The sequence below is a fragment of the Bos indicus genome, chromosome 25, assembly GCF_029378745.1.
Source record: "Bos indicus isolate NIAB-ARS_2022 breed Sahiwal x Tharparkar chromosome 25, NIAB-ARS_B.indTharparkar_mat_pri_1.0, whole genome shotgun sequence".
Taxonomy (NCBI): Eukaryota; Metazoa; Chordata; class Mammalia; order Artiodactyla; family Bovidae; genus Bos; species Bos indicus.
In genome coordinates, this window is record NC_091784.1 from 8,821,049 (window position 1) to 8,835,814 (window position 14,766).

General features: G+C 55.4%; 1 protein-coding gene across 1 annotated transcript in view; it reads right to left on the reverse strand.

Annotated features, from left to right (window-relative positions):
• Window positions 1-14,469, reverse strand: part of USP7 (ubiquitin specific peptidase 7) — a 53,819-nt gene extending 39,350 nt beyond the window's left edge. The window contains exon 1 of the mRNA XM_070779637.1: window positions 13,723-14,469. Coding sequence (XP_070635738.1) covers window positions 13,723-13,804 — 82 coding nt within the window. The 5' untranslated portion in view covers window positions 13,805-14,469. The remainder of the gene's footprint in view (window positions 1-13,722) is intronic.
• Between the last annotated feature and the right edge of the window lie 297 nt (window positions 14,470-14,766).

Sequence of the window (14,766 nt, forward strand, 5' to 3'; positions counted from 1 at the left end):
CTACAACCCTGCTCCCAATTAGGTAACAGTGATGGCCTGAATGAAAATGTGATGTTTTAAGGACTTTTTAATGTAACTGTACAGTGAAATACACCAACATTTAAAAGGTCTGTAAACTGTGAATCAGAATTTTCAAATGACCAATGAATGGTATTAGAAATGCAGCATTCAAAGTTCAAGACAAACCAATGAGTTTTAATGTAATAGAGCATGAAAAGTTAACTCAGAGTTTTCAAAGTGCATGTTGCAATAAACCTAAGCTGCTACCAAACTGTGGTGTAGTATGAACGAACTGCCACAATTACCTGACAAGGCTGTACCTCTGTAAGTATATACCTTTTTAAGACTGGGTTTCTTTATATCTCCAGTAAAATTTACATTGCAGCTGTCAGCAAAAGCAGATATGAAAATCCAGCTGACTCCTATCAAGCCTGACAATGAATCTGCAAAATGTATGAACAATGCCATTCCTCATTAAACTTCGTTTTGGAAAGCATCTCCTGCACGTGTGGGTGTCCCCTGGCAAGCCGGTGGCTAGGACTCTGTGCTCTCACTGCCAGAGGCTCTAGTCGGGGAACTGATATCCCACGGCTGTGCTGCATGGCCAAAAAAACCCACTGTATTAAATGTGCTACCACATACTGATTTATTCTAAATGAATAACTAATTTTTCATTTCTAACCTGGCAAATGATGATATAACCCACCTACCCAGCAGCTCTCCGGGGTTCTCAGCAGTGACAGCCCCGAGACCAGGCCGCCTGGTGGATGTCTGCCACCCGAGCGACCCTGCACCCCAGGCCCCTCCCCGCGGAGCTCCAGCAGTGAGGAGGGTGCAGCAAGGGGGCCCTGTGTTGCCCGACGCCCGGTGCTGGTCTGCCTCCTGGCCCCTTCGCTTTGTGAGGACAGCACCAGCAGGCGGGGAGAAGCCCACAGGGGTGTGCTCCAGCCTCGCTCACCCACCTGCCACCATCTTCCTTCGCAGCCCACGGGCCAGGTGGCCTCCCGTGTCAGCGCCAGTGGACTGTCAGCAACTCACAGAGCTGTGCGCGGGAGAAACCTAGGAAGTGCCGCCATGCAGCTCTACTGCTGCTGACAGCCCTCCACTGACACTGATACACCCCCACCTCGCACCACCCGGCTGATTAGATTCGGTGGTGAATCACATCCTCAACAAAGTTCCAAGTCCCTTTTAAAAACACTGAATAAAACCTCTTACAGATGACAGAATCATGAGAGCCTGCACATCTTCTGATCCCACACAAATCACAGCGAGGCTCCACAGGACGGAATACTATTGAGCAATAAAAAGGGACAGCAGACAGCACGCTGATCCTTCCCTCTCGTGCTACAGAAAGGAGCCAGACGCCAGAGGCCACACGAAGTGTGAGGCGGCTACACAACGTCCGCAACAGGCAGGGAGAGGGCAGACCGGGGGCTGCCTGGGGCTGAATACAGGACTTCTTTAGCGGGTAACAGAAATGTTCAAAATTTGTGCTGACTGTCACAGTAAATTGGATGCTTTAAATGGGTGGTTTAAATTGTGACGGATGGGAATCATCAATATAACTCGTTATTTTAAATTTTGTGGTGACGACTGACATTTTTTCAGAGACTTGCAGACAGGCAGATGCAAATCTAACCTTTACAATAGTTCCCAAAGCAGGTAAAATGAAGGTTAAGTGGCACCGAGCACGGTGGCCCTTCCTGGCCTACTGAAACTAAAACATAAAAACGCAGTGCGTTCAGTTATCTGGTAGTAACGGCGGCTCACGGTGGAGAGAACAGAATGCCGCTGGCCTCAGAGACGAACGGGGGAGAGCAGAGAAACACAGCTCGATCCACGCGCCCGGGCAAGAAGCAGAGAGGGCTCTGCCTCCGTCCACCCAAAGCCAGACCGCTGCCACTCTTGCCTCGAGTCGCCAGAGCTCACACCCTAGCCCCTCCCCGCTCAGAGCCCGGGCTCCGCACCTCTGTGGCGGCCATCCCTCTCTCTCCCCATTAACTGTGTGTTTCCGGGGCCATCTAGATCCCGCGGACTCCCCTCCGGCTGACACCTGATCCCCTCTTCCTCTGTGTCAAGCACCCGGGCCAGCGCCTGAAGTAGAGATCTGAGGCGAAGGGCGAACAGGCGCTCAGGGGAGTCAGTCTGCAGATCCCTCTGCCTGGGTTTTCTACAGAAGAAAATGCTTGGTTTTCTGTTACTCTGAGCAATCCGCTCCAAGGCAGTCTCCCAAAACCAGTTCACAGGCTGGATCTGGAGCAGCAACTGGCCACTAGAACTGTCTGTGACGATGGAGACCATCCACCGCTGTGAAGCAGCGGGCCACGGGTGCTACGTGCCCCTGAACAGATCTGGTGAGACTGGAGAGCTGAGTCTTCAATCACTTCACCCTCCCAGAGACTTGGGTCTCTTGGCCTCTGGAGTGAGGGGTGTAATCATCAGTCTGCTCTAAAGCAAAATCACATGACCACGAGCCCTCCAATAACACAGCTACAATGAAAGCAATATTTTAAGAACAGCAGCCCTTAAAAAGTATAGGACTGAACTTCATCAAAAGAGAAATTAAGATTTTAGATAATAACCTCTGATTCCCAAGAAAATACTGGCTATCACAGAAAACTCTCGGATCTGTGATTCTCACTCCTTCCCCGAGCCCTCGGGGTAAGCAGTGACCACCTAGAGGAGAATTCTGAGGACTGTTAACAGCTCCTGGGGACCCTGCCTATAACATCACCACGCCCATGACCTGGGCGTCTGGCAGGAGCCCACGGCCACCACCAGTCCGGACCCCGAGGGGCAGTGTCTGGATCACTGCCCGCCACATGCCTTGAGGTGGAACAAGTCACCTCTACGGATCATTTGTGTTCTGGGTCTTAACGAGGATGCCCCTGAGTTACCTCGCTTATCTCCACCTTCTCCAGACACCCCCAAACCACGTGCTTCAAGGTCGCAATTTGGCCAACCCAGCGGTGAACATACTAGCAGTATGTGTGTATCCATCTTGTGTTTAAAACCTTTAAAACTGTCAGGAAAAGAGGCCCAGCAGGAGGACCTGCAGGATACGCCCCCACGCTGCTAGCTGGATGTCAGGAGTGAGGGGTCTGGCTGGCCTCTCAGCCCCTGCCTGCTGAGGAACCCGGCTCTGGCCCCTCCGACCCTGTCTTCTTTCCACCTGGTGAAAGCTGCTGCCTTAAGAAACAGATGGTTCAGGCGGCACTGAGGAGACGAATTCAAGTGGCTACAGCTTGGAGACAGAGTGGGGGGACAGCCGGGATGGTGCCATCTGCGTGGCTGGAGGAGCCTCATCTGCTCACGAGCGGAGGCAGGGCTGTGTGGGTGAGCTGACCGGAGGACTGGGGTGGATGAGCGGCTTCGGGGGCTCCAACCTGTGGCTCCACAGAGCTGCGGTCTGTGCCCTGAGCCCTGGCAGACAAGGTTCCCCGCCTTCTCAAGTTTAAATCTCTCCAGACGCCCAGAGCCCTGAATGGTTTGTTTAGGGTGATTCACTTTGGCTCAGGCTCACGTTACTGAGGACCTGATTCAGTGAGGAAGGCAGGTATCTACCTTCAGAAACATCTCGAGTCTCCCTCTGCCACCCACCACACTCCACGTGCTCAAGCAGAAGGCGGCCCCAGCTGACTCTGCAGTGAGCTGCCTTCTACATTCAAAGCATGTGGTGAACCACACAAAAACCTTCCGACCTAAGGAGCCCACCTGCAGCCTGCAACTTTGGGCGGGGAGACAGGAACCGTTGGAGAGGGCAGCAGGGGGATGACCACGACGTCATGACCAAGTGTCTGCTGAATGTGACGAGATGCAAATTTCTGTGCCACCGGCTGGCTTGATTCAAAGCCTGCCACTGCCACCAAGCCCTGGTAGGCTGTGGAGTGTGCTCAGCACCTCTGTTTTGCTCAGGGGTGAAATGGGGATGCTGCTGCCTCTATGTCAGAGCTGTGGGAAGGAGCCAATAAGCGGACGCGGGCACAGCCCCCACGTCCAGTGGCCTCGCCCCGGGAGGGGCGGCCATGCTCTCCCAGCCTCTGTGCAGCTTCCAGGACACCTGCCTGCCGCATCTCATCCGCTCCCTGGACCCTGACCTGTTTCCCGGCAGCTCAACACATCGCCACAGTCTCACTGGCTTAAACAGCACACACTTATCCTTTCAGCTTTGGAGGTCAGAAGTCCACAATGGGCCTCCCTGGGCTCCAATCAATGTATCCGCAAGGCAAGGTTCCTTCTGGAGGCGGGACCTGCTTCCTGGTCTCCTCCTGCTTCTCCTGGGTTCCTTACCCATCCTCAAGACAGCAGCGGCCTCTCACATCACGTCACATCGAGCCTCTTTCTCAGGGGAAGGAGGGCCCTGTGATCACCCTGGGGCCACCTGGCTAACACTGGATCACCTCCCCACCCAGTCAACGCCAAAGGAAATCAACCTGAATATTCACTGGAAGGGCTGAAGCTGAAGCTCCAATACTTTGGCCATCTGATGCGAAGAATAGACTCACCGGAAAAAACCCTGATGCCAGGAAAGAAACACGGCAGGAGGAGAAGGGGGCGACAGAGGATGAAATGGTCGGATGGCCTCATGAACTCAATGGACATGAGTCTGCGCAAACTCGGGGAGATGGTGATGGACAGGCAGGCCTGGCGTGCTGCAGTCCATGGGTTCACAAAGAGTCAGACACAACTCTGTGACTGAACAACATCTCCCCATGCAGGGATCCTGAACTTAACCACACCTGCGAAGCACCCTGTCAGGCAGTAGTGGTCACAGCTTCCAGGGGATCAGGACAGACTCTCTGGGCCACGATTCTGGGGCCACAGATCCTCTCCCGCTAGGTCCCAAGCCACGGTGCTGTTCGCCACCTCCCGCCTGAGCACAACACCCTCATGCTTCTACTGACCCACCCCTTTAGGCCAGCCCTCCCTGCACATGTTCACCAGGAGCCCTCACTCAAGTGCAGGGGGCGGCCAGCATGGCACCGCCAGTCGGGAGGGTCCTCTATCTGAGGACAGAAGCCCTGCAGCAGGCTCAGGGTGCGGCGGACTCAGGAGCAGGCCTGGTGCTCAGAGAGACCCAGCAAAAAGTGGGGTGGGGAGGACCAAGGGCGCCTTTGCAGGAGCCTGCAGGCTGGTGCCGTCTTCAGGCCTCACCGAAACGAGAAGCAAGGGAGGAGACTTTTCAGCGACCTGACTTTGCTGACACATCCGAGCACGGGCCAGTTACCCACCGTCAAACTGGAGAGTGCGCCATGTGCCCACACGGCTCCCGACGCACACCTCCACAGCCCCAGACTCACGGGCACACCATTTACGGCTGGTAAAACAGGCATCGAGATGGCCTGAACCAACACGCTCCCCGAGGAGCAAGGGTGGCCCCCAAGGAGCAAGATTACTTGTTACTTTGAAAACTAGTCAGTGGGCTTCCCTGGTGGTTCAATGGTAAAGAATCCGCCTGCCAATGCAGGAGACACAGGTGCTATCCCTGGTCTGGGAAGATCCCATACGTGGAGGAGCAACTAAGCCCGGGCGCCCCAACTACTGAGCCTGTGCTCTAGAGCCTGCAAGTCCCAACTGAGCCCACGTGCTGCAACTACTGAAGGCCAAGCGCCCTAGACCTGTGCTCCCCAGGAGAAGCTAGCGCAGTGAGAACCCTGAAAACCCGCAACTGGAGAGCCGGCCCCACGCGCCACAACCAGAGAAAAGCCTGTACAGCAAGGCAAATGAAGACCCAGCACAGCCAAAATTATCAAAACAAAACAAACAAGACCAGTCGTATATGTGGCATTCCTTCCAAGTGCGCAAGTAAGCTTTTAATATGGGGAACTGCTATTTCACACCAAACTGTTTAGTTACCACAGGGGCATGACAAAGTCACAGGGGCACAGCACAGCTCCGCATACGAATGGCCTCTACACACTTTCAGTGGACATATAGAACTTCTGCCAGTCTTTCTTCCTATGTGTTTGTTCTAAGTGATAACTGCTGAAATGTGACTTTTAGTAATGATGTGGGGTGTGCATTCTGTATATGCATTTTAATTTCATTTCTTAAATAATTTGTTTACCCTGTATTGCTTACCAAACACAGAAAGAAACTGTCCACAAGCGGACTGGAAATTTAAAAAAGACAAACAAACTGGATCTTCACCACAAATAACCAAAGAAAGCCTGCTCTGTAGCATTTGCCCAGGAACTATTTATTCACTCATTTTAATTTAGCTTTTCCAGGACACACTGTGTCTTTCCAACACCCAACGTGACACTAACGCTACCAGAAACACGGCTAGCTAAGGCTCCAACCAGACTGTTTAGGTGAACTCTGACCACGAACACTTTCTGCAGAACAGACACATGCTGTATCTGCTCGTCCCGGGTGGTGGCATTGGCCACGGGCGGCAACCGAAGCCCTGCAGCGTGGCTGGTCAGTGAAGGACTGCGATTGCCACCATGTGGCCAGTGGCCACCTTACTGCACAACGCAGGCGACACCCTGAGCATCCTCTCTCCTGCTCCCAAGACCCCGAGCGGCCTTCTCCAGCAGCATGGGGCTTGGGAGGAAAACAGGTTTAATCTGTCCTCATCAGTAGCAGCAGGAGACTTGGAGTGCTTCAGAAAGAGGAGGAGCCCTCTGGCTAGCACAGGCTGGACGTCACTCAGAGCTGTGTGAGGAGGGCGACTGCCCAAAGCATGGGGCTCAGCTCAGCAACTTCACCCACCAGCTTCTTAGGGGACATCCTGAGGGCCAGGCACACCAGCCCCATCTGCTCTGCCCGCACAAGCTTAAGACAGGAGGGAAAGGCTGAGATTCGTGGGTAAAAACTCTTACTGGTCCATCTATGATGGTTATAGAAGAGGAACTGAGGTTAGGGATTGAGGAATGTCTTTAACCAATTCACACCCAATTTGTTTGACTGAATAGTTTCTCCTCCAAGCTGACAAACTACCAACTCTAAGAAGCAAGCACTTCCAAATTACCTACTACCAACTCTACTTCAATCAGAAAAAGAAAACTACCTGCCCTTCACTATTTCAGAGGAGGAGCTGGAGATCTAACCATGTAACAGGCTAAAGACTATTACAGGTGCTTGTTTGAAAACCGCAATTGCACAGGGTCAATTAAGAGCCTTGAAACGTAATTTATTCCCCAAAGTCATATTGATGAAATGTACTTGCAATTCTAGGTGCATAAGCCTAGTTTGCTCAGCCTATATACCCTAGAGAAAAGCCCCCTCAAGTCCTTATGAAAGCACCATAAAGGGGGTGGTGGGAGGGAGCCACGAGGTCAGACTGCCACCCAGACACCTGGAGTCACGCCCTGGATGTGACGGTGCTCTGCATCACAGATCACCCCAACAATCTCACACAACCCCTCTCCCAAGCACAGGCCAGTTTAACAACTTACTGCACAAGTCAGACCTTCCCCTGGTCGATATTCTGGTGCTGGCACCTCGCACGGGATGCTGCCCTCCCAGTAGCAGGACCTCAGGGAAACCAGTCACTGGCATCCCTCGCCCAGGGAGGACGGGCTGGCCTGGGTTTCAAATATCCTATGCCAGGCGGGAGAAGCACGTGGAACTGTTGTGGTTGCACAAGGAAGGGAACTTCCCTCTTTATCATTTAGGTTCCCAGTTCAGTCATGTGCGACTCTGCGACCCCATGAACTGCAGCACACCAGGCCTCCCTGTCCATCACCAACTCCCGGAGTCCACCCAAACCCCCCAAATGACACAAAAAGAAGGGCAAACCACCCACCGCCCTGAGACTCAGACACATGCTCACTCACATTGGGTAAGAGAAAGCCCCGGTCAATCGGGTGACCTGCCCTCCCTGGAAGGACACCCGGGCATCTCTGTGAACACTAACAGCTGTGCCCGTGCTAACAGGGGCCCCAGCCGAAGGGGCAGCAGGCAGCACCAGCCCCCGCCAGCGCACGCAAACAGTGCGCCCTCCAGTCGGGGGTCTTCTCTGCCCAGCACCAATGACAGTGACACTCCTCCCCAAGCTGTGACCCCAGGACGCCCCTTCCCCTCATCCCCACACCCTGGCTCTTTCTAGTTCACACCAGCATCTTCGTTAAGTTCTGGAAGCACTCACTCTTATCCAGGTCGGTGTATTTCCCTACACGACAAACTTCCTAGTTACCTCCACTGCCAACTTCCAAGTCCACACCACCAACGCTCAGAAGTAGGCCTGCTTCTCTTCAAGAGGGTTTCAACACATGTGACTTCTCATTAGCCGAGTCGTGTGTTAACTTACTACCAGAATGGCATAACTGACTTTCTTGCCTACGCCTGACACTTAAAAATCCTGCTTCCTCCAACTTTCCTAAGTCCAAATTAGTTCAAAACAAGAAGTCTGTGAAGCAGGTGACATTTTAACATTTAACTGTCATAGTACATGTCAAGAAAAACCATGTTACAACGCCAGTCTCCGAAGTTCCTTTGCCTTGGAAATCAAGGAGAAGCAGCCAGGCTACAAACTACTCAGGCAAAAAAACAGAAACAATAACAAACTCAAAAATACTCAAAAGGAAACATCATTAAGGTTCATTGATGCCCTGTGTGTGGAAAAGGACTTTTTCCTGGCAAAAGGATCAAAAATGCCAATCGAAGCAACTGAACGTTAAAAGCAATAAAACTGAATTAGCAGCTATCAAAGCGAAATTGGTTTATGGCTTCGGCATTCTCTTTCACACCGACTTGGCCAGCCAGCCACCTCCGGTACTACTGTTTCGCCGTTTCCTGAATGAGTGTCTCCCACAGAAACACTTAACAGAAAAGGAACAGTCCTGGGGTGAGGAAGATGAGGATACAGTGGCAATCCCACAGGTCAAAGACATGGCTCTCATGCAAGGCTAGTGCCTGAGACCACCAGACAAGTTTGGGGAAATGAACGACGGGCTTCTGAGCCTCTTTCCTGGGGTCTCTGCGCCGTGTGCAGTCAGGAAGAGGCAGACACTACCCATGCAAGAGCAGGGCCTGAGAGCCACGGCTGAACCCTGTGCAGTGCAGGTGTGCGCGCGCGCTTGGAGCCTGAAGCACAAACCGGGTCAGGGATCCCATCGGTAGGCCTGGGCAACTAGCCATCACCTGCATGAGGAAGGCAGCCCACCTGAGTCCTTAAAGCAGGGCGGGGACCAGGCAGCCGTGGGGGGAAGAGAGGAAGCAGGGAACATTAAGAGGCCTATTGCAAAGTCCCGGCATGAGGCAACAGGGGCCTGGCGGGTGGAACACCAAAAGGGCTTGGTAACAGGATGTGGGATTTAGAGACAAGAATTCAGGGCCAACTCCCAGGTTGGGACACTCCTGTGACCTGGCCTCCCTGCGACAAACCTGATTGGCAACCATGTCAATTCTGGATACCGGATAATGGCTAAGTAATACCCTCAGCAGAAGGCCCCCAAGCTGCCCAGGTGTCACCATCAGTGCCCCACCGCACCAAATCCACCATCCTCTCCTCCTGAGCCCATTGCACTTTTCTTAAAATATTCTATAATTAAGTTTAAATATCTACTTAGGAACATCAAGCCCATTCATAAACAATGCTGCTTGGACCGAGGCTGGTCAGTTTGCTTCCTAATCCATGTTAGGATATAATTACTGCAGAACCACGAATGCCAACCAGCCCCGCCTGTGCGCCTGGTTAACCTGCGCCTGTCGCCGGCCCAGGTGCGACCCTGTCGCCATCACCACACCGTGACTGAACGCGACAGCGCCCCACTCCGTGCCCAGCACTGCACACGTGCTTTATGCCTCCACCCTCAGGACCACCCTGCAGGGTCCCACCGACCTCCTTTTCCAGGATGCAACAACTGAGAGCTTAAGCAACGTGCTGAGGTCACACAGTAATTAAATGGCAAAGTCCACGCTCAGACTCGGGCCTGGCACTAAGCCTGTACTCGCTCTCACTCCACTTGCCTTCCTTGAGTTAACAGCTTCTTTCTCCCTTTCCACAAAACTGACTGCACTCCCACCCCCAAAAAAGCCAAGATGAAGGTATATACTTCTTCCCCAATACGTGTGATAAAACTTGATCAATCTTTTGTTTATCTTAAGTCAACAGTCTGGCAGAATCAGGAGGGTAAATGCCTGTGGTGAGTAACTTCCAAACCCATCAAAACTTGACAGGCTCACATCACAGTCAGATGTTTCTAGGTCTGGCCTAAATTCTTCCATTTTTTTTTTCCCCCTGGTTTCTCCAAGTTGATGCTCACTTCGTAGGGTTCTTTTACAACTGAAGCTACTGTGAGGGGATAACCTATATTCTCATGTTATCTGACTTTTGCCTTGTCACGGAGCTATCTGAAAAGGAAACATGCTTTAGACTAAAATGCCCAGGTGTAGTCTGTTGGGATGCATGTACACAAGACAACTCACTTTCTATTCCTAAACCTGCTTCAGCAGAAAAGTAACTTGAAACTCTGTGAAATCTACCCACACAGGTTTGAAAGAAAAAGAAATCCACCACTGGGGCACCCCAAACAAAAAGACACAGCAGTCAGTGACGAATTCTTTTCAGAAACCGTAGACCACACTCATTCATTTGCTCCCACCTTGGTGTCCTGATAGCAATGGTCTGAGCGCGGTACAAAAGTTTTGTACAAAAGTACAAAATGAAACTGTCTGTCCCCATTAGTCTCAAAGATGACACTCAGAAACAGACTGCTCACACGGGCAGCCGAGTCTCACCAGGGAGCAGACATCGAGGTACTGACACTGGTGCCAGCCAGCCCAGAGCAGGAGGCAGGCCTTGGGGAAACTTCCTGTTGACTCCAAGGGGGCATGAACAGCCCTGATTATCACTTCTCAAGTACTCCAGAGGGCAGAGGCCAGTGCGGGTCCCTCCTGCAGCCCCCTGGCCTGCAGCACTACCTCTGAGTTGGAGGGTAAATAAACTGTCGAGCAAATTCATTCCTGGCCAGGCCCCGACAGAGGCCACACCTCCACGATGCTGTTTGCCTCCCAACCTGAAAAACGTGCACAGGCCTCACAGGAAGGAAACATGTGGTCTCGACCCCAATGAACTGCCACCATACCCGCCCCATCTTTTCCCTCGCTGCCCTTCCGAACTTTCCCAACTGCTCAAAACAAGACATTTTAAAAATAACTTGGCCTAGGCAGTTTTTCTCCAGCAGACATACAAAGGCTGTGCAGAGTCAGTCAAGAAAAAAATAAATAAATGCGACCCCTTTACAGCAGAGCAGGAGGAGAGCCAATTAACCTGTTGATAGGGGAAATGCGCCAATCTTACCAGCCTCTCCGGCTCCCGGCTCCTTTGAAACCACCCTGCCTAGGAGCAGTGGGAAAGCAATGCTCCTCAAGGGCAGAGCTCCTCAAGCTGACCAGAGCCCTGACAGCTTTCAGCTGCTGAGTCTATGGGAACCAAGGCGAACACCAAACAGGTGCGAGTCATTCTCAGAGCCTGGCTTATGAAGCCAGGCACAGTGGATCACCACAACCCCACCCTTCTCCCTTTTTAATAGGAAGTATTCTTTTGCTCTTCCCGACCCTAAAGTACAATATATAAACTGAGCACACTTGAGGAGTGGGAAGGCTTAAGAAAGGCTGACAGAGATTGCCTGAGACAGGGGCGGCTATCTCACCTGTAGGTGCTCACAGGGTGTCGACAGCCATAAGCCTACCAGGACAAGGTGACGACCGTAAGCCCTACAAAGACAAGGTACCTTCTGGAAAATAAATTCAGGACAGAGACCCACTTGAAAGAAACAAGACTTGTAAGTTTATAGAATGAGTAGTAATAAACTACAACCTCTGCGATCCAGTTTGAAATGGCAGTAAATTTGCAGATTAGTGATTTTATGGGTGACTTTTCCAACGCAAACTTGGATATGAGAACCAAAAACTCCTTGAAAAAATAAAGTAGTCTTAAAAGCAGGCATGACTTCTGAAAATTCTTCCCCCACTCAACACTCTCTGGTCTTAGAGAAAAGCCCTTGAAACTTGTGGACATGACTACTTTCCCAGAGACACAGCTCTACACCAGAAATCCGCTCTGCAGTGGGGTCCATGCTGATCAGCTCTCCTTCCTGTTCAAAAGACTTAAAAAAGTGCTAAGACAACATAAATATTGGGTTTTTGTCTTGATTGGCTGATACTTAAAAAGGACACTAAAAAGCAACCCCTTTTTTTAATATTCAAAATCCTCCCGGGCAATGTACTCCTCTGGCTAGTTGGCTTAGTGACACATGACAAAAGCTCTATGAAGTTACTGCCTTGCTGGAGTCAGACACAGCCCCAGCCTGGCCGCGGATGCGCTGCCCTGTCCCGCATTAGTGGCCACTGAAATCCCAGTGGGAAGTGCCTTCTGCCGGCATCTCCACCACTTTGCTTTTTGCCATCCTGTAGACCAATTTTTTTCAGGGCACAATGAATTGCTGGCCGCCCCTTGTTATTCACAGGGGAGTACCAGTCACGGTGAGAGTTCCCACCAACCAGAGTGCAGCACCCCACGGTAGGAACGCTTCCTTAGCGCCCCTGTTCATTTCCGCAGCTCAAAATCTCTGGCTAAAAGCAACATAAGTACAGCTCATTCAATACCCCCTTCATTCAGAAGCCCTCTTTTTGACTCCTGCCTGTCTGTCCCCCTCTCGAAATAGCTAAGGACCCTCTCTGAATACTTCTTACACTTTGCCCTTTCAAGCACTTGGGCCACGAGCCTTCGAACCACCAGCACTGATTGCGCTATGTAAGCTTAAGCAAGACCCTTTCCTGTCCAGACCCTCTACATCAAACCTCTATTACCAAGCCCTTGTTATCATCTCAAAGCTGGGTACTCTGAAACAAACTGCCGGCACCTAGGCAAAAAATTAAGTTACCTTTAAAGTCAGGTTGAATTCAGAGGTAAGGAGTCGTAGGCTGGGGAGAGGGTGTGTGTGTGTTGTGGGCGGGGCGGGGAGGGGGGTCACGTAGTTTCAAACGCATACCTGGCCGGAGGCACCTCACACAGCCAGGTTACCTAACTCCCCGCAAAACGGCTTAACTCGGAAACGAAGAGCGCGCCCGGTTCCGAATTCTGGGCCAGTCCAGAGGCTGCGAGCCTCTGCGCCCCTTGCAGGTGTTTCCAAACCAAGCCCGAGGCCAGCAAGTGTTGCTACGGAGCGATCGGGGTGGGGGTGGGGGTGGGGGGTCGGGGGGGAGCCCCGCTTCGAAGTCCCCGGTGAGCTCTCCAAGGGGGAGAGAGCGTGCGCGAGCAGGTGCGGCCCGAGCCCCGGAGCCCACGGAGATCTCGTTTCCCGAGCGTAAGCGGGGAAACCACGCGACGCCCCACCGGGGCCGTGGGGGACACAGCTCCCTGGAGCCCGGCTTCCCCAGCCGGGGCGCACGGCAGAGCCCGCAAGCGCCCGCGTCCCCCCGCGGCCGGGCCCGGAGCGCCCTCCTTTACAACTCGGGGGGCTCCGGACGCTTTGTGCCGGCGAGGAAGGGCGCCGGGGGGCCCCGCGGGCCGGACAATGCAGCGGGCGGGGAGGCGCAGGGGAGGGGGGCGGCGCACGCCGCCCGCCCCCCGCCCGCCGGGCCCCCGGCATGACGGTGCAGCCTCGCCCGGGCCGGGGCAGCCGGGCCGAGGCCCGCGGGCCGCCCGGGGCCTGCGTAAAGATGGCGAGCCCCTCGCGTGGCTCCCGCGGCTCTCCGCCCCTCCCGCCCCGGCCACAATGGAAGGCGCCCCCCGGCCCCCGCCGCGGCTGGCCCGCGGGGCCTCACCTTCCATCTCCATGTCCTCGGGCTCGCTGAGCTGCTGCTCGCCCGCTTTCTGCTGCTGCTGCTGCTGCTGCTGGTGGTTCATGTCGGCCGCGGCCTGGGCCTCGCCTGCGGCCGGGGGCCGGGGCTGCGGGCCCGGCGGGCGGGCGGCGGCGGCGAGCCGGGGCGGCGGCGGCGGCGGCGGCGGCGGCGGGGCGGCCTCCTCCTCCTCCTCGCGCGCGTCGTCGGCGGCGGCGGCCCCGGGGCGGCCCACGGCGGGCGGCGGCGGAGGCAGGGAGACGCGCACGTACTTGCTCGCGATTCGCCCAATCTCGGCGCCGAGGCGGGCGGGCGGGCGGCGGGTCGGGCCGGGCGGCCTCGTCGCTCGCTGCTGCGGCCGCCGCCGCCTCAGCCGCCGCTCCCGCCGCCGCCGCCGCCGCCGCCGCGGGTCCCGCCTCCCGCCGCCGGGGCCGGGGCTGCGGGGCCGCGGGCCGGCCGGGGGCGGAGGGCGGCCGGGCGGGGGCCGCGGAGTCAGCCCCGCCTCGGGCCGGGCGCGGCGGGCGGGAGGCCTGGCCGGCCGCGGCGGGCCTGCGGGGCCGGGGGCCGGCGGGAGCGGCGGCGGCGGCGGCGGCGCGGGCGGGCGACGGGCCGGCCGCGCTCGGGGCGCTGTGGCCTCCGCCTTATCGGCGTCGTCGTCGGGGCTCCGGCAGCGGACGCGGCGCCCGGCGGCTCGGCTCGGCTCGCTCTCAAAATGGCGGCGGCGTGAAATGTCACATCCGCATGGGGGGCCCGAGAGCGAGCTTGCGAGCGACGAGAGCGGGCGGGCGGGCGGCGCAGCGAGCGGGCGGGAGGGCGCCGCGCTGGAGGGCGGAGCGGGAGCGGGAGGCGGAGCGGGGAGGCGGAGCGGGGCGCGGCCAGCCCACCGCCGCCGCCGCCGCCTGGGTCCGCCCGCCCGCCCGCTCGCGGCCCTCAGCGCAGCGGCCTCGCGCCCCGCGCCGCCCGCTTCGCCCTCTCCCGACCCGAGGGGCCCGCCCCGGAGCCTCGCGGCCCAGCCCCGGCGTGCGCGCC